The sequence below is a fragment of the Petromyzon marinus genome, chromosome 68, assembly GCF_048934315.1.
Source record: "Petromyzon marinus isolate PM22_M1 ecotype Great Lakes invasive population chromosome 68, UKy_Petmar_22M1.pri1.0, whole genome shotgun sequence".
NCBI classification, from domain to species: domain Eukaryota; kingdom Metazoa; phylum Chordata; class Hyperoartia; order Petromyzontiformes; family Petromyzontidae; genus Petromyzon; species Petromyzon marinus.
In genome coordinates, this window is record NC_133734.1 from 4,135,464 (window position 1) to 4,156,008 (window position 20,545).

Sequence of the window (20,545 nt, forward strand, 5' to 3'; positions counted from 1 at the left end):
CTCGCCCCCTTCACCTGATGAAGGCCGCTTGTGTTGTGGCCGAAACGTCGTGAGAATATTATTGTGTTATTTTATTTTATCAATTTATTATTTTATTCTCATTCTACGTGACTTTACCGAAAGAACCAAAGAAGATGAATCATTGCAGTCACGAAAGCTTTAAATCGAAATTTAACCGCCTCTACGGGGAGGGATTCCACACATCCTTAAGATCATTCAACAGACTTCGGGATAAGAAGGCTCAACTAATCGAGTCTCTCACCTTTCTGAAGAGATGCCGCGACTCTAAGGTTCTTTGTTCCTCTCACACAGCTTAAAAGCCGTGATCTGAACGTGGCTCTCTCACTCCAGCGCTGTCCTACCAGACAGTCTCGCCCCCTTCACCTGATGAAGGCCGCTTGTGTTGTGGCCGAAACGTCGTGAGAATATTATTGTGTTATTTTATTTTATCAATTTATTATTTTATTCTCATTCTACATGACTTTACCGAAAGAACCAAAGAAGATGAATCATTGCAGTGACGAAAGCTTTAAATCGAAATTTAACCGCCTCTACGGGGAGGGATTCCACACATCCTTAAGATCATTCAACAGACTTCGGGATAAGAAGGCTCAACTAATCGAGTCTCTCACCTTTCTGAAGAGATGCCGCGACTCTAAGGTTCTTTGTTCCTCTCACACAGCTTAAAAGCCGTGATCTGAACGTGGCTCTCTCACTCCACCGCTGCCCTACCAGACAGTCTCGCCCCCTTCACCTGATGAAGGCCGCTTGTGTTGTGGCCGAAACGTCGTGAGAATATTATTGTGTTATTTTATTTTATCAATTTATTATTTTATTCTCATTCTACGTGACTTTACCGAAAGAACCAAAGAAGATGAATCATTGCAGTCACGAAAGCTTTAAATCGAAATTTAACCGCCTCTACGGGGAGGGATTCCACACATCCTTAAGATCATTCAACAGACTTCGGGATAAGAAGGCTCATCTAATCGAGTCTCTCACCTTTCTGAAGAGATGCCGCGACTCTAAGGTTCTTTGTTCCTCTCACACAGCTTAAAAGCCGTGATCTGAACGTGGCTCTCTCACTCCAGCGCTGTCCTACCAGACAGTCTCGCCCCCTTCACCTGATGAAGGCCGCTTGTGTTGTGGCCGAAACGTCGTGAGAATATTATTGTGTTATTTTATTTTATCAATTTATTATTTTATTCTCATTCTACGTGACTTTACCGAAAGAACCAAAGAAGATGAATCATTGCAGTCACGAAAGCTTTAAATCGAAATTTAACCGCCTCTACGGGGAGGGATTCCACACATCCTTAAGATCATTCAACAGACTTCGGGATAAGAAGGCTCAACTAATCGAGTCTCTCACCTTTCTGAAGAGATGCCGCGACTCTAAGGTTCTTTGTTCCTCTCACACAGCTTAAAAGCCGTGATCTGAACGTGGCTCTCTCACTCCAGCGCTGTCCTACCAGACAGTCTCGCCCCCTTCACCTGATGAAGGCCGCTTGTGTTGTGGCCGAAACGTCGTGAGAATATTATTGTGTTATTTTATTTTATCAATTTATTATTTTATTCTCATTCTACGTGACTTTACCGAAAGAACCAAAGAAGATGAATCATTGCAGTCACGAAAGCTTTAAATCGAAATTTAACCGCCTCTACGGGGAGGGATTCCACACATCCTTAAGATCATTCAACAGACTTCGGGATAAGAAGGCTCAACTAATCGAGTCTCTCACCTTTCTGAAGAGATGCCGCGACTCTAAGGTTCTTTGTTCCTCTCACACAGCTTAAAAGCCGTGATCTGAACGTGGCTCTCTCACTCCAGCGCTGTCCTACCAGACAGTCTCGCCCCCTTCACCTGATGAAGGCCGCTTGTGTTGTGGCCGAAACGTCGTGAGAATATTATTGTGTTATTTTATTTTATCAATTTATTATTTTATTCTCATTCTACGTGACTTTACCGAAAGAACCAAAGAAGATGAATCATTGCAGTCACGAAAGCTTTAAATCGAAATTTAACCGCCTCTATGGGGAGGGATTCCACACATCCTTAAGATCATTCAACAGACTTCGGGATAAGAAGGCTCAACTAATCGAGTCTCTCACCTTTCTGAAGAGATGCCGCAACTCTAAGGTTCTTTGTTCCTCTCACACAGCTTAAAAGCCGTGATCTGAACGTGGCTCTCTCACTCCAGCGCTGTCCTACCAGACAGTCTCGCCCCCTTCACCTGATGAAGGCCGCTTGTGTTGTGGCCGAAACGTCGTGAGAATATTATTGTGTTATTTTATTTTATCAATTTATTATTTTATTCTCATTCTACGTGACTTTACCGAAAGAACCAAAGAAGATGAATCATTGCAGTCACGAAAGCTTTAAATCGATACATTGTTGTTGTTGTGTTCTGTATTTTTATTGTAGAATCGACGATACAAGCGTTACAACGCCACTGTCGTGCGCGTACATTTATACTTTTTAAAATTAATATTATTGTTGTTGTATCTCTCCCACAACCCATGACACCACCAGTGTATAAAGACATCCCAGTTCACCATTGCTAATCACTGCACCCTACACCACAGTCACACTCCTCTGGCAGGGTGAATCCATCCACGCTGGCTTCACACACACACAGAGCGGTACTTATTTTATCACCCCCACCCCCCTTATGAAGGTTGTGAGGATTGTTTACGCTCAGCCCCCGCCCCGTTGTGATGGAGAGCCACGCAGCCCCTAGCCACCGACAGCCACCAGCCAGTCACGGGCGTGGCGCTGCGCGTGGCGGTGACGAGGGTGGCGAGCGCCGTGCGTCGTGGCGTCTGCCCTCTGCGCTGTTCACGTTCACCTCTCTCAGGACGCGCCACTCAGATCCACGATCCTCACTGAGCCACCAACTTTAACGTAAAACAACCCCCACCCCACCCCCAGCGCAGGGTGTAGAGGCTGAGTGAATGTTTGGTGAAACGAGTGCAACGGCGCCATGGAGTCTGCGCTGTAAAACGACAGCAGCCCCGCGTCCCAGTCCAGGTGGACCCCGACTCTCCGCGAAGGCTGCGGCACCGACAGTGACGTCACTACCCCGCCATGCCGCACTGAGAAGCTGTCGTCACGTTTCTGTAGACACCAGGAGACGTCGCTCCCTCCCAGGCAGCACTCAGCACCACGCCCTCTCCGTGGGATCGTCCCGTACGCGACTCCAATCCGACACCGCCTCGCGCTCCCCACGTCCACCTCCCAGTAGTGCTGACCCGACGAGAAGCTCTCAGAGCACAGCGCTTGTGGCCAGCGCTGAAAGCGGTGTGGGTGATGGGGGCGACCCTGGGGGACATCGCTCCACGTCACCGTCCTGAGATCCGAGGAAATCTGGAGGCGGTCGTGGGCTGAGTTTGTGTCCAGAGTCGGTGAGCGTCCATCTGTGGTGAGTATTAGTGTACACATACTACAATTAGTTATAATTAGTGTACACATACTAATATTAGTTATTATTAGTGTACACATACTAATATTAGTTAGTATTCGTGTACACACACAAATATTAGTTAGTATTAGTGTACACACACTAATATTAGTTAGTTTTAGTGTACACACACAAATATTAGTTAGTATTAGTGTACACACACCCTAATATTAGTTAGTATTAGTGTACACACACTAATATTAGTTAGTTTTAGTGTACACATACTAATATTAGTTAGTATTAGTGTACACATACTAATATTAGTTAGTTTTAGTGTACACATACTAATATTAGTTATTATTAGTGTACACATACTAATATTAGTTAGTATTAGTGTACACATACTAATATTAGTTAGTATTAGTGTACACATACTAATATTAGATAGTATTAGTGGTCACACACTAATATTAGTTAGTATTAGTGTACACATACTAATATCTGTTAGTATTAGTGTGCACATACTAATATTAGTTAGTATTAGTGTACACATACTAATATTAGTTATTATTAGTGTACACATACTAATATTAGTTATTATTAGTGTGCACACACTAATATTAGTTATTATTAGTGTACACACACTAATATTAGTTAGTATTAGTGTACACATACTAATATTAGTTAGTATTAGTGTACACATACTAATAAAAGTTATTATTAGTGTACACATACTAATATTAGTTAGTATTAGTGTACAAATACTAATATTACTTAGCATTAGTGTACACATACTAATATTAGTTAGTATTAGCGTACTCGTACTAAAATTACTTAGTATTAGTGTACACATACTAATATTAGTTAGTATTAGTGTACACACACTAATATTAGTGAGTATTACTGTACATATACTAATATTCGTAAGTATTACTGTACACATACTAATATTCGTAAGTATTACTGTACACATACTAATATTCGGTAGTATTATTGTATACACACTAATATTCATTAGTATTAGTGTACACATACTAATATTAGTTAGCATTAGTATACACCTACTAATATTAGTTAGTATTAGTGTACACACACTAATACTAACTAAGATTAGTTTATATTAGTGTACACACATTAATATTAGTTAGTTTTAGTGTACACATACTAATATTCGTTAGTGTTAGTGTACACCTGCTAATATTCGTAAGTATTAGTGTACACATACTAATATTCGTTACTATTAGTGTACACATACTAATATTTGTTAGTATTATTGTACACATACTAATATTAGTTAGCATTAGTGTACACATAGTAGTATTAGTTAGTGTTAGTGTACACATACTAATATTAGTTAGTATTACTGTACAGATACAAATATTCGTTAGTATTAGTGTACACATACTAATGTTTGTTAGTATTAGTGTACACCTACTAATATTAGTTAGTATTAGTGTACACACGGTAACATTAGTTAGTATTAGTGTACACATGCTAATATCGTTAGTATAAATGTACACACACTGCTAATCACTCGTGAATAATAATAAATAATAATAGTACTACACTAACTTGACTTTGTGTGTGTGCAGTGGTAGTGTAGAGTGGTGATGATGCCAGCACCACGATGTTGACGCCACTCTCACACCCCCACACCAGACATTGTGTGTCACAGCCTTGCACACTCTCACACACACACAGACATTGTGTGTCACAGCCTCGCACACTCTCACATCCACAGAGAGACATTTTGAGTCACAGCCTCGCACACTCTCACACCCACACACAGACATTGTGTGTCACAGCCTCGCACACTCTCACACCCACACACAGACATTGTGTGTCACAGGCTTGCACACTCTCACACACACACAGACATTGTGTGTCACAGCCTCGCACACTCTCACATCCACAGACAGACATTTTGAGTCACAGCCTCGCACACTCTCACACCCACACACAGACATTGTGTGTCACAGCCTCGCACACTCTCACACCCACACACAGACAATGTGTGTCACAGCCTCGCACACTCTCACACCTACACACACACATAGTGTGTCACAGCCTCGCACACTCTCACATCCACACACAGACATTGTGTGTCACAGCCTCGCACACTGTCACATCCACACAAAGACATTGTGTGTCACAGCCTCGCACACTCTCACATCCACACATAGACATTGTTTGTCACAGCCTCGCACACTGTCACATCCACACACAGACATTGTGTGTCACAGCCTCGCACACTCTCACACCCATACACAAACATTGTGTGTCACAGCCTCGCACACTCTCACACCCACACACAGACATTGTGTGTCACATCCTCGCACACTCTCACACCCACACACAGACATTGTGTGTCACAGCCTCGCACACTCTCACACCCACACACACAGACATTGTGTGTCACAGCCTCGCACACTCTCACACCCACACACAGACATTGTGTGTCACAGCCTCGCACACTCTCACACCCACACACAGACATTATATGTAACAGCCTCGCACACTCTCACATCCACGCACAGACATTGTGTGTCACAGACTCGCACACTCTCAAACCCACACACACATACATTGTGTGTCACAGCCTCGCACACTCTCACACCCACACACAGACATTGTGTGTCACAGCCTCGCACGCTCTCACATCCACACACAGACATTGTGTCATAGCCTCGCACACTTTCACACCCACACACAGCCAATGTGTGTCACAGCCTCGCACACTCTCACACCCACACACAGAAATTATGTGTCACAGCCTCGCACACTCTCACACCCACACACACACATTGTGTGTCACAGTCTCGCACACTCTCACACCCACACACAGACATTGTGTGTCACAGCCTTGCACACTCTCACATCCACACACAGACATTGTATGTCACAGCTTTGCACACTCTCACACCCACACACACACATTGTGTGTCACAGCCGCGCACACTCTCACACCCACACACACAAACATTGTGTGTCACAGCCTCGCACACTCTCACATCCACACACAGACATTGTGTGTCACAGCCTCGTACACTCTCACATCCACACACAGATATTGTGTGTCACACCCTCGCACACTCTCACACCCACACACAGACATTGTGTGTCACAGCCTCGCACACTCTCACACCCACACACAGACATTGTGTGTCACAGCCTCGCACACTCTCACATCCACACACACACATTGTGTATCAGTGAGTGGGGGGTGTGCGTAGGTGAGTGAGTGGGTGAATGAGTGTGAGCAGCGTTAATGTAGCGGTATGCACACTGCACTGCGTAGAAGCGACCTGGCCACACGTGCTGATTGCTCATCAAAGTGCTTTTTCACGTGGAAATGTATAGCAGCCAAATACCCTAAATCCAGATGTCTAAACGTGGAGGGAAAAAAACCGGAGGACCCGGAGAAAAATTAGGATCTTGCACTGAAACTCTGAGACACAGTCAATCATTTACATTCCGTTGCACTTTTTAAAGTCCTGGTTGTGAAGGCTGCCTTCGCGATTATGAAACAGCTGCTGTCTCCATCCTGCACTTCGTTTTACTTGAACAGTTTAATCCCAATTTTCCCGCAGTTAGCGCCCTAAGTAGAATAAGGTACTTATCATTTGGCTCTCGTTCGTCTTAATTCTCACGTAGCAGCTTCTTTCCTCAACCAACCGTGAACCCACTGCACCCACACGTGATGGTCAGCGTCTAAATGAGCTTGACGGGACTGGAACGTGCTTCGTCCGTAGCTTACAAAGTCGCCCTTTTGCTCTCAAATAACGCACTGTCACGTTGCTGTTGTTGTTTGCAACTCCTGATGAGTGAGACCCTTCGTGTTGTTAACAATCTTTCACCCAGCACATCGGTGCCCGTTTCATGACCAAAATGCACGCAGGTCTCCCTTGCCAAAGGGGTCACGCTGCATTAATGCCCACAAGCCTGGGTAAAATAAAGGAGGCCCTCCAAATGGGTAGGATTTGTAGGCAATCTGGAGTCTGTAATGGAGCCTAACGAAGATCGTCGTGGCAGAAGGACGTACCGAGAAAAGACAGAAGCTTAGTTTGGACGCCGCCCACTGAGATGACTTTTGCGAGGTTCAGACCATGGGAGACGGGGGCTGGGTCATCCTGAGTCTCCTGGGAGACGGAACTCCTCCTGCACTCACAGCACAGGACACACACAGAGTCTAATGAGGGTCCATGTCTCTCTACCCAAAAACCGCCATTCGCCTTTAAGTGGTGGTGACGTGCACCCTGAGGCCACGTGAATTGTCGAACGCCCGCTGGCAGGAGGTCACGGGGCAGATCCTGGTGCCACAGGTCGACTGATTGAGATGACTGAGATGACTGGCTGATGCACCACATGTGCCCTCTACTGTACCACCTTGCTGTGCTTTAGCCACCTGGCGCTCCGCTCGTTGTTGTGAGCGTCGTTCCTCCGCCCTCTGTTGTTGTTGGAGGTCGACTGCCTCCAACTGTCCAATAGCGTCCTTCACGAGCCTCCTCCACAGAGGCCAATCTTGATACTGCTGGTACCGGTCATCGGCAAGTCCACTCAGCTCCAGGTCCTCCTGTACCACATCACTCCATCTCTTCTCTAGCCCGTGCCGCGCCCGTTTAGACCCCTCTATCCGGCCGAGCAAAAGCTGTTTAGGCATGCGGTGGATGGGCATGTGGGCTACATGATCCAGCCAACCACAGCCTTGCCTGCCGGAGGAGCTTATCAATTGGACTTTGCCCAGATCTTCCAAGGATTTGTGAGCTCCTCACACAATCCAGCCTGGTTAAATCCAGGATGGACTGTAGGCAGGCCAGCCTAAATGTCCACGTTTCACAAGCGTAGAGAAGGGAGCGAATGACCATGGCCGAGAAGATCTGAAGCTTCGTGCCGAGCGACAGACCAGGTATCTTCCACATATCGTTACGCACCTGATGAAAATATATTGCTGCTCGACTGATTTTGAGTGAGACTTCTACTGTTAAACTGGAGCCGGACATGAGCACACTGCCCAGGTATGGGAGACTCTCCACTCTCTCCACAACTGCCCCATCACTGATTGGGAGTTGTGGGGGTAGAGTGTCCGATGGTACAAAATACCCAGGCAGGTGCTTAGTTTTGGTGGGGCTGATGGTAAGGCCCCACCTCTGAGTGGCACGGTCCAGTTTCAAAAGCAGCGTCTGCAACTCCTCCTCTGAATGAGCAGCAATTACCAAATCATCAGCATACATAACGTGGTTGACCACTCATAGCACAGGACACACAGAGTCTATTGAGGGCCCATGTCTCTCTGCAAATGGTCAAAACAGGCAACCCTCGACTTGTGAACGCCCATACTTAAAAACCAGCTCCCATGAAGTCAAAAAATAACTTTGGCTTAAAATGCAAACTCGCAGCTGCAAACTGAACCATGCAACTATTTTGTTCAGAGGAGCGATCCTCCGCCATATATAATGAGTCCGCCTCGTGCCGGGAGTGTTTGCGTGTGTACGGACATTGTGTGTGTGTACGGACATTGTGCGTGTGTGTTAACATTGTGCGTGTGTGTGAACATTGTGGGTGTGTAAAAGTGTGTGGGGTACAGCTGTTGCATCAACCAGTCATCTCTGTCAGCCAACCCATAGCACCTGGGTCTGTCCCGAGACCTCCTGTCAGCGAGCCTTCGACATTTCACGTGACCTCAAAGTGCACTTGGCCTGGCACAGGCGCCGTGGTAACATCACCGTCACTTAGTGGCGAATGGCGGGTATTGGTATTGGTGTGGGGAGCGGTAGTGTAGCGGTGACGGCGCTGCGCTACGAAAGCGACGACCAGAGTTCGATTCTTGCTCACGGCCAACACCAGTACCTGGTGTGGTGCGTGGACATCGCCAACGGGGAGACAAAAGCAGCGGGCCGTGACGCTGGCCACCCACCCCCTCGTGTGCCACAGTGGCGGCCATCTTAGGCGCTGCTCGCTGAGAGAACTTGCCCCAAACATCCTGTGAAGGCTACACGGGGGGATTGTTGTCGTTGTGGTGTCTTTGTCTTTGTGTGTACATGCGTGCCCTGTTTGTTGTGGTGACTAATTGCGCCCCTACCGACTACATGTAAGTGAAAACAAAGTTTGCTTTCTATTCATATTATGTTATATTATGTTTAATTTACTATACAGTATATTGTTTTACATTGTTAGATGCAAATGTACAACATTTATTCTTTATTATTAATCTAACAATGCTTCCCTCTGTGTTGAAGCGCAACACATTTCATAACCGTGTCGGCATTTAAATAGGGTGCGTTATTGTATTCCGACTTACGAACCGTTCAACTTACGAATGAGTCTCAGGAACAAATTGTGTGCGTAATCCGAGGACTGCCCGTACGGGATGCAATTTACCACACGGGATACAACTGCATACAATTGGGTTTATTAGGACTCACATCACGACCGTTTGCTGATTTGTCCACCAGGTTGCAGACAGAGCTCGAGTTTGAGTCTGGGTTGGTACTGACCTGAGTCTCTCATTTACGGGATCCTGAAAAACACAAACCCGCATTTCACATTTACATTGACATCATAAACAGATGCCCAAACCTCCACACAGTCGCCTGCTATTTAGTGGAGTGCGACATCAAGGAATTAACAAATACCTGCAAACAGAGAATGGTGAAAAACAGAGTTATCTGTGTGCCTTTGTACTGTTAAGCCTATTCTTATTAAATTTTGACTTAAAGCTTTCGTGACTGCAGGGATTCATATGCTTGTGTTTCAATCGAACTTCGTGAGTTTTTTATATTCTTAATATTTTTGATATTTATATATATTTTAATTATTATTTTATTATCTGTCTATTTATTTATTTTCAATCTACGTTACTTCACCGAAAGAACCATAGGATATTGATTCCTGCAGTCACGAAAGCTTTAATTCAAAACATAGAATACCTATTATTCTTTTTTCATCAATAACAGGATTCCTTTGACTGGACACGGACCCCAACAAATGACAAAGCCACTCCTAGCAGGTTTAGTCTAGCAGCTAAACAAATGGTTAAGTGATGTTCAACAACTCGTGTTTTTTAACTCTTGTTCAGTAGCGAGCTGGCTATCACAAATGATAGCTCAACTAACTGGCTTATGTGGACATTTATAATAGCAGCCACATACTCTGAATGCATGATGTTGTTTCTAAATGGAGTGAAAAACAAGAGGACCTGAAAAAATCTACGCGATCAGAGAGAGAGAGAGACGCAGACTCAAAATTTACAGCAGGCATTGTCAGGGTTGGGTACAAACCCACGACCTCCTGCCTAGCAGGCCAGGTAAATGGCGATGTTGTACTGGACAAGTTCAGGTCTGAATGTCACACGAAAGCAAACGCGCGTCTATTTATGGACACCGCCGCTTTCTCCCAGATCGTGAAAACACTGAAATAAGTTTGCCAACAATGTGAACGTCTCACAGGGCGGTGCACCTCTGCTGGTTGTAGATAAATCCTCTTCTGATAAACCAAGGCTGTGAGTATAAACTATAAACTACTTTTTATACCTTACCAGGTAAGGCCACTGAGCTATATAGCTCTACTTCAGAAGTAACCTTGCCACAAATTATAACTCAAGAAAGTAGCTTATCGTGTGTACATTTATAGCAGCAAAATACTCTAAACGCGTGATGTCGATTCTAAATGTGGAGGGAAAACCAGAGGACCCGGAAAAAATCCACGCATCCACGAGAAGAGAGAGAGAGAGATGCAAACTCCGAATATACAGCAGCAGACGTCAGGGTTCTTATCAAACCCACGACCTCCTGCATACCAGGCGAGGTAGTTAACATCTCCTAGCCACCCTGGCGAGTGAATGGAGGTGGTGCCACCTGCAGGAAGGAGAGGGGGTCCTGCACGGCGAGAGCGGCGAGCAGCTGGTTGATCTCCTGCTCCAGGCCGTGTGCTCTGCTCTCGTAGCGAGCGATGTCCGCCTGGATGCGGGACAGCACGGAGCGGCCCTCCTCGTCCACGCACTCCAGTGCCTCCCTCTCCTCCTCCCTCAGCTGCTCCCTCCGGCGCTCAAACTCTCGGCTGATCCGCGCCTTGGTCCCACGCAGAGACTCCTGCACAGACAGTGCCGAGTTGTTGAGTCACTTGTTGGTAAAGAAGCAATGTGGCGTCGTACAGGCAATGATTGTTACCTTACCTCGATTATGTACACGGAGGTGAGCGACGTGTGTTTTGGGAGCTCGTGAACATGTAAAGCACAGGAAGAATGAGAATGGGATATAAAATATCCTATTCAAGGAGATTACAGAAAATACGTCTTTCTATACCTACACGATGCTGAGTGTCTATCTGGTGAAAATGAAAAACATCTTCATGGATATCACTCGCATCTGTCTGTCTGTTCGTCCCACTCTGGATCTACCAAACGGTGCATGGGAAGAAAATGCCAATTAAACTGAAACAATTCTCTTGCCGAGGACATTCCCAGAAAAGTGTGTCAAAGGTCAAATACACGTCACATTGCTCGATGGTTTTAAATTAAAATGTGCTAAAAGAGTCAAACAATGCTGATTTCGAAGGCAATACTCACGTCCACTCTTCCTTACACTCAGGCTAAGTTGGTCCGATTCAGATTTGTGGGAGCCAGGAAGGAGGAATTGCAACATTCCATAGCAAGCATCGTGGTTGTGATCAATAAAGAAATCGACAGGGCAAGTCGCCAACGCATCGTCCAGCGTGGATCGATTCTGCCCCCCAAACCAAAACTGATGTCAAGTTGGAAGTTGCGTCATAAATGAAGTTTCTGTGTCATCACCGTGGTGGCCTCTATTCACGTAGTAAACGTGTTGCAAATGGGGCCATCCTAAACCGGTTGTAATGTTTCCCACATTCTTTTTTCCTGATGTGTCAAAATACACAAAAGCAATACATTTCATTGAAGATTAACGTTTCATAAAAGTTATGCGCTCAAAAAATGAGATTTTAAAAAGTACTGACAGACAAACACAGCTACGAACTCACACTTTGCTTCGTTACAGTGTGATGTCGTTCATTGTCTTGATTGAAAGTAGGCAGCAAGCGAATTGTCATTTGGATACGATTCGCTTGAAATCCACACCGCTTGCAATTCACCGAAGTTGTATCCCACGCCGACGCGTAGGGCAGTGCTCGTCAATAATAAGAATTGCGATCGAAACGTCGTGATCTATTTTGTTTTCTACCTACGTGACTTTACCGAAAGAACCAAAGAGTATAACAAGAGCGAGGTTTAATGAAATACGATTCTTTAGGCAAACCAGAAGAGGAATTTGTGCGGCTGCCATCTCTCTCTATACCTCCACGCGCCGGTAGTCGTCCCTGAGCGTCCGTGTCCGTGACGCCGCCGCGTTCCTCTTCTCCTCTCTCCCCTCCTTCTTGACTCTGAGCTCCTCCTGCGGTGTGGTAAATAAATAAATAAATAAAATCGCGATGCTCGACATTGACATTGGTGGATCACTGATAGATCATCCCGCTTCTCAGCACGGTTGGCTATGAAAGAAGTTCACCACACATACACACATCTGTTGTCATTATGCTTCTGCATACGTCTACATTCATATTTATCCTTTTTCCACGATTGCATCCCGACTGCACTGTCCGTGTCATGCATTGATGTGAAGAATAAATCGTAACAACTGCAGAGCAATGAAATATCATCTTAGACAACATCATTGACAAATATCACGTACATTCTAAAATATGTTTTTAACCTCTTCCAGCGATGGGTGTAGCTGCTTCTCACACGTCCTGCTATACATAGCAACGTTTCTCACTGAGTCAAACTGAGATTTTGAATTCTCACGCAAAATATTGTTGAACGTGATGTCAAATGTTGACTCGACTTAGACCATCAACTCACCAAACTTGAGAATCCGGTTTAATCCATGGGCAGCCGTCTAGATTCCAACTAAGAATTACAGCGTTACCATGTCAGCCTTCTGACGTCTGAGCCACCCTGCCACCTCTACCTGGGTCTCCCTGTAGAGGGACGTTTGGTCTCAACAGGAGCTCACCTGGTCGAGGTGAGGGGTTACGACCTACTGATATGAATCTCTCAGCCTCCTGTAACAATGCGGATTACAACGGAACATGACACTTCACCTGTCTTGTCTGTTGCGCTTTTTCCACTGTGATGACTTTGTGCCCGGGATGGTCTCCAGTGATGGTGCAGCCTGTGCAGACCGGGATCTTATCCTGTTCACAGAAGAACTTCAGATCCTCTCTGTGCTCGCGGCACCGTCGCTCCTCCAGGTTCGCGATGGAAGCCACCAGCACGTGATTACTCAGCCTGGGATTCTCCACATGAGGCCTCAAGTGCGTCGCACAGAAGGACATCTCACATCTCAGGCAGGTGTTCACTGCAGGAGTGTGGCCATCACCGCAGATGTCACACACGACGGCCGCGGCCATCCCGTCCCCAACTCTGAGCTGTTCCGCCAGGTTGGCGAGGGCCACGTTCCTCCTTAGCTGGGGTCGCACAGGGAAGGTCGCTCGGCACTGCGGGCAGCTGAAGCTGCTCGCCGTCTCCCAGGCGGCCTCCAGGCACCGCAGGCCGAACGAGTGTCCGCAGCTCAGCGTGGAGGGACAGACGAACGTCTCCAGGCAGATGGAGCAGCGCAGCTAACTATCCACACTCTCGCTGGGAGTCGCGCTCGCCATGACCCATGGGCTTCGCTGGGATCGCTCGCTGTGTGGCTCAGAGAGACGCTGGACCAAGACATCTCTCTTATAACGACGGTGAAGAAGGAAGTAAAATACTTTAAATATTTTCATTGTCGTCACTGACATCATGAGACACTGCCTGGAATGTGAACCCGCGCCCCTTGGTGTGCAAACAGCAGCCTCAAGGTGAACACGGCTACTGCACACACCTTGACATTTATAGAAATGAGCGCTGTTGTTAATATAAATCGGTGAGGCTCAGCTGCGGTGGCCCATTCGTGAGATGAGTGTCGAGAGATGAACTTCTACAGCAAGTTGGTGGCAAGATGTTATCTCCCTCGCCCGGTATACAGGAGGTGGTGGGGTTTGATCCCAATCCTGACGCTTGCTTTATATTTAAAGTTTGCATCTCTCTCTCCGTGGTCGCGTGAATTTTTCTCCGGACCCTCCGGTTTTTCCCTTCCACATTTACAATCAACATCACGCGTTTAGAGTAGTTGACTGCAATACATTTCCACGTGATAAGCCATCATTTGTGGCCAGGTCGTTTCAGAAAATAGCCACATTGCTCAGTGAGCGTTGCCTGGTAAAATAAAAAAAAATGTTGGCATAGTTGAAGATATCTCATGATGTCCTGTAACTCCATCTCCGTGTAATTATCCCAACGTGACGAGTTGCTTGAATGTCATCGTGGCATCTGAGATGGAATTTGTCTGTAGCCTCCCGTGACAGATCCTGGAATCTTGAGCCTATTGCTAGCAGTGTGAATCTATCACCAACTCTACCTGCCTCCATCACCCACTGCTGGCGATGTCACCGTCTCTCACTCTCACCTTGTCCGGGACTGCAGATCCCCGTGCGACCATTCACAGCCGCACCCACCACTTACTTCACCTGCGTTATTGCTTCACATTCACACGCACGGCTACTCAACGCGCATGCACACGCAGCAACACAGATGCCCATCGGCGTTCACCATGATGGTAAAAAACATGCAAATAAAGCTCAACTAATTTTATTTTACCAAGTGTAATGCCCTACTGAGCTATTGGCTTATTTTTCCTAAGCGACCTGCCCATCACAAATGACAGCTCAACAAAGTGGCTCGTCATGTTGGAAGTGCATAGCGGCCAAATAATCTAAATACTGAACTCTAAACGCTGCTTGAACCCAGAGACGCTCTCTTGGGCTCTGCGGGTTGTTCACAGCAGATAACGAATGCCTTGGACTCGACACCCCAGTCGGACTCGTGGGAAAACGCGACGTGGATTACATTGAACACACGGCCTGGACTCGTCTGCTTTGCTTACTAACGGATAAATAAGCGACACTGCGTTTGAAAGCTTCCTTCTACAAGGTCACAAATGCGAGCGAAAGGGGTTCCCACGATGTCCACGGCTCATTCCTCGGTGCAGTAGCAGCGACGGCTCAGTGCTCAATGAGGCGCAGTGGCTCCAGGCCAGGCAAGCAGCGCGATCCACCGCGGGTTTTGTAGACAAAAAAATCCTCCAAGCATCCTAGCAGAGCTGGTTCGGTGACAGCTCAGCACCCCTCGGGTTCCACGCAGCCCACACCCGGCTACTCTTTCATTTACACTCACACACTCACTCACACACTCACACACACACTCACTCACACACTCACACACACACTCACTTACACACTCCACTCACACACTCTCACTCACTCACACACACAACAACAACAACAACCGCCATTCGCCACTAAGTGGCGGTGACGTCACCACGACGCTTGTGCCAGGCTATGTGCACCCTGAGGCCACGTGAAGTGTCGAACGCCCGCTGGCAGGAGGTCACGGGGCAGACCCAGGTGCCACGGGTCGACTGACTGAGATGACTGGCTGATGCACCACCTGTGCCCCCTACTGTGCCAACCTGCTGTGCTTTAGCCACCCGGCGCTCCGCTCGCTGTTGTGAGCGTCGCTCCTCCGCCCTCCGTTGTTGTTGGAGGGCGACTGCCTCCAACTGCCCAGTAGCATCCTTCACGAGCCTCCTCCACAGAGGCCGATCTTGACACCGCTGGTACCAGTCATCGGCAAGTCCACTCAGCTCCACGTCCTCCTGTACCACATCACTCCATCTCTTCTCTAGCCCGTGCCGCGCCCGCTTAGCCCCCTCAATCCGGCCAAACAAAAGCTGTTTCGGCATGCGGTGGCTGGGCATGCGGGCTACATGACCCAGCCATCGCAGCCTTGCCTGCCGGAGGAGCTCACCGATGGGACCCTGCCCAGATCTTTCAAGGATTTGTGAGCTCCTCACACAATCCAGTCTGGTTAAACCCAGGATGGATCGTAGGCAGGCCAGCCTAAATGTTTCTAACCGGCGAAGATGTTCCATTAGGGGGGTCCACGTTTCGCAAGCGTAGAGAAGGGCCGAGAAGACCTGAAGCTTAGTGCGGAGCGACAGACCAGGTAGCTTCCACACAGCGTTACGCAACCGATGAAAAGATATTGCCGCTCGACTGATTCGGAGTGAGACCTCTGCTGTTAAACTGGAGCCAGTCATAAGCACACTGCCCAGGTATGGGAAACTCTCCACTCTCTCCACAACTACCCCATCACCGATTGGGAGTTGTGGGGGTGGAGTGTCCGATGGTACAAAATACCCAGGCAGGTGCTTAGTTTTGGTGGGGCTGATGGTAAGGCCCCACCTCTTAGTGGCACGCTCCAGTCTCAGCAGCAGCGTCTCCAACTCCTCCTCTGACTGAGCAGCTATTACCAAATCATCAGCATACATAACGTGGTTGAGCAATAGGGAGCCATCCCTTGACCGCACCCGGGCATCGATTAGCCTCCCATTATATCTGTACCATATGGAGATTCCCCCGGTACAGCTATTGAAGGCTTCACGAACTACGTGGTCAAAATAGATGTTAAATAATGTGGGAGCCAGAGGACATCCCTGTCGCACCCCAAGGTGTACAGGGAATGGCTCTGACTCCCGGCCACGTAGTTTTACCCGGGCCCGCTCACCATCATGAAGGTCCTTAATGATCGTGAGCAGAGGGTCAGGTACTCCAAAAGCACGAAGAACGACCCAGAGCCCAGGCCTACTGATGGTATCATAGGCCTTGACCAGGTCAATAAAGCAGAGATGTAGGTCTTGTTGGAATTCCCTACACCTCTGCTGTAGCAGACGGACAGAAAATATGGCATCTGTGCAGGACCGCCCTTTCCTGAAACCGCATTGGGGCTCCGCAAGCCTCTCCTCAGCGTGCCTGGCAAGGCGATGCTGAATAATCCTTGCCAGGACCTTTCCCGGCACACTGAGGAGTGAGATGCCCCTGTAGTTGTTACAGTCTGTGCGGTCCCCCTTCATAAAAAGGGGGACCACCAGGGCATCCTTCCAATCCTGCGGAACCCGTCCAGTGGTCCAGACTGCTGTTATGATGTCATATAGGGCAGTCTGTGCACAAACGCCACCCTCCCTCAGCATTTCGCTTGGGAGATCATCTCTGCCCGCTGCCTTTCCTGGTCTCAGACTCCGGATCGCCTTCAATACTTCCTCAGCAGATGGCACCTCAGCCAGCCACTCACAGGGGGTGACTTCATCCAATATTTGAGGCACCGCAGCCTCAGCAGGGTCATCCTCACTTTGTGCCACGATGTTTTCCTGGCTGAGGGATTTTCCCTCCCCCAGGACCTCACAGAAATGCTCAGCAAATCTGCGAACCTGTTCCTGGGGGTCGGAAATTGGATCACCGTTTTTTCCCCTAATGATAGTAATAGGTGTGGCGCTGCAGGTTACTTTTTTGATGGAGTTAAATAGAGATTTGTGATCACGGGCCACTGAGGCAGACTCCATATCCTCAGCAGCCCGCGACCACCACCCATCCTTGCAGCGCCTCACGGCTCTCCGAACCTCCGAGCGAAGGCTGCGGTAAGCCTCCTCATTCTCTGATGTGGGATTCTGTAGCCGATGACAGTGGGCCTGTCGCTTTTTCTCAACCATCCTGAACAACTCCTCTGTCATCCAGGGTGTCTGGGGAGGTCTGGACCGCGTACCCAAAGCAGCCATTGCAGCTGCATGAGTCACAGTCCTAAACCTCGCCCATTTACCCTCGACATCAGGAGGAGTCGGGGACGATGCCAATCCCAGCTGCAAGCGATGATGAAATTCTCGCTTGCAACTTTCATCAGATAACTGAGACCAGGCCACTTTAGGTTGGAATGGGGTCCTGGGTGTACACCCACCACCGGAGTGGAAGAATGGCAGGCGCATCTTACAGATGACTAGTCGATGGTCAGAGGGCAGATCAGCTCCACGGTAGGTCCTGGTGTCAAGGACATGGGCTCGCATTCGCTGGTCCGTCACTATGTAGTCCAGCAGATGTTCTTGCTTGGACCCGGCATGCATCCATGATGTTGTGTGGATGCGCCGATGCCGGAACAGCGTGTTGGTAATTACAAGCCCATGGGCTGCACAAAAATCTAGCAGCCTCCTACCGTTGTTATTGAGCTGATCTGGCCCATGCCCTCCAATCACTCCAGACCAGGTGCCAGTATCATGACCAACTCGGGCATTGAAGTCACCCAACATGATGACTCTATCCCGAGGGGCCACTTTAGCCAGCACCTGTGACAGGAGGTCATAGAAGGCATCTGACTCATCGGCTTTGCCTGCATCCCTCCACGGATGTTCATCTTCGGTGGGGGCATAAGTAACCACGACCACCATTCCTCGCCTCCGGTTGATGGGAAGGCGAGCCCAAAGTAGCCTGGGGCTTACAGCTTCCCACACCTCACCGCCACGCTCCCACGCCCCCTTCATTCTTTTGTTCAAAAGAAGACCCACACCCTGTTGTTTGGCAGTCTGCTGCCCCGAGTAGAGGACTGTCCACCCCTCATGGTGGCAGGAGCCAGAGCCGGTCCACCGGACCTCCTGAATGCCGCATAGATCCAGGCGGTACCGGTCCAGCTCCCGACAGAGGAGTGGCAGCCTCTCCTCTGCAGTGAGCGTTCGAACATTCCACGTGGCCACCCGTAGTGGCTTTTCGTTGTTTCTGGAGTAGCCCCGAGGGTAGGTATTCAATCTCCTGGCTCCGCCAATTGGGGTTTGGCCAGGAGACGTCATAGACGCCTGGCCCCCCGGGGCCTCCGGCACAAGCTTAGTTGTTACATATTTCAGTTTAATTCGTGGTTTTGTGGTAATTAATTGAAGGTGGAGGGGTTACCAGCCCCTCGCACCCGTCCAGAGCCCCCGTTTAGCCCCTGTGGTGGACACATGCCATGAGGGGAGGAGCCAATCAAAATTGGATCTCCCCCCACAGCGCTGTCCACGACAGAGTTGCCCGTCCGGCACCGCGAGGAGGTAGGGGGTTGTTTTGCCGGACTACTCACACACACTCACACACACTCACTCACACTCACTCAAACACACACTCACACACTCCACTCACTCACTCACACACACTCACTCACTTACATACTCACACACTCACTCACGGGCCTACGGTCTGTCTCTCTCTTTCTCACTCATCGCTTGTATAAAGCCGTCTATGTCCCGTCTGTATACTCCCGTACATTAATCTGTCTCTAATCTGTGTGTCTCTAGTCTGTGTGTCTCTAGTCTGTATATCTCTATAAAAAGGTATCTGTGTACCATCTGTGTTGTATAATTGCCTTTTTCCAAAGTGTATATTAAGAGTGATATTGCCTATTTTTTACGTAAAAGTTTTCTCTTTCCAAATGTCTGGATTTAGCGCGTTCTAAAAAAAAACGCATAATACCAATTACGTCAATTCTCCACGACCAGAATAATTTGGATTCCAGGGGTATAACCAGAGCCTGTCAAACCGCCTTTGTCTTCCCAGTGGCTGTCATTGCTGCTGCAGCAGGAATTCACATTAAGGCTGAGTCGACCTAAAGAGAGGTGAAGGCCGTTCCACAATAAACAAGGCTACAGACACACACCACACCAGGGGCAATTAAGAACATCTGCGCTCACACATTCTTAATTACACTTAGCACACATTTTTAGTTAATCACTATTAATTGCATACGTTAACATATTTAACGTATTTTTTTGTAACTGTTTTTATCAATATTTTAAAAAAAAAATTTCTAAAATCACAAAATATTTAACAGGGGTCACCAGACATCAGGACCAGCCCTGTACAAGGCACGCAATGGGATGGTCCCCGCAACATTAACAGCAGTGCCTCTTAACGTTGATTGCAGCCTTGCACCCCTTTGGTTTTCAATAGTAAAAATGTTTAATAATGTTAATAAATACCTGGGGGTTTGATACACAAAGGAGTTTTACTTACGTGCCCGTGCTCAATTTGTTTTTCGATTATTTACCTTCTAACAAAGTCTGGCCAAGTCTCACACCCCCCAGAAAGGGCATCTCGCACCCCCAGGGGAAGCGTTCACGCCAGATTGAGAACCAATGTCTACAGGGACCGATCTCCGCTCATTAACCACGAGACCCCTGAGGACTACGGGTCGC

The 20,545-nt window shown here is 47.9% G+C and overlaps 1 protein-coding gene across 1 annotated transcript; it reads right to left on the reverse strand.

The window, feature by feature from the left end:
- Positions 1-2,392: 2,392 nt before the first annotated feature.
- LOC116956952 (E3 ubiquitin/ISG15 ligase TRIM25-like) lies at positions 2,393-14,941 on the reverse strand. The gene is made up of 7 exons (XM_076054927.1): positions 14,909-14,941; positions 13,515-14,033; positions 12,710-12,805; positions 11,255-11,488; positions 9,824-9,918; positions 7,444-7,559; positions 2,393-3,417 (listed from the first exon to the last, which is right to left on the reverse strand). The coding sequence occupies exons 1-7, from the start codon at positions 14,939-14,941 to the stop codon at positions 2,855-2,857; spliced, it is 1,656 nt and encodes a 551-aa protein (XP_075911042.1). The 3' UTR covers positions 2,393-2,854.
- Between the last annotated feature and the right edge of the window lie 5,604 nt (positions 14,942-20,545).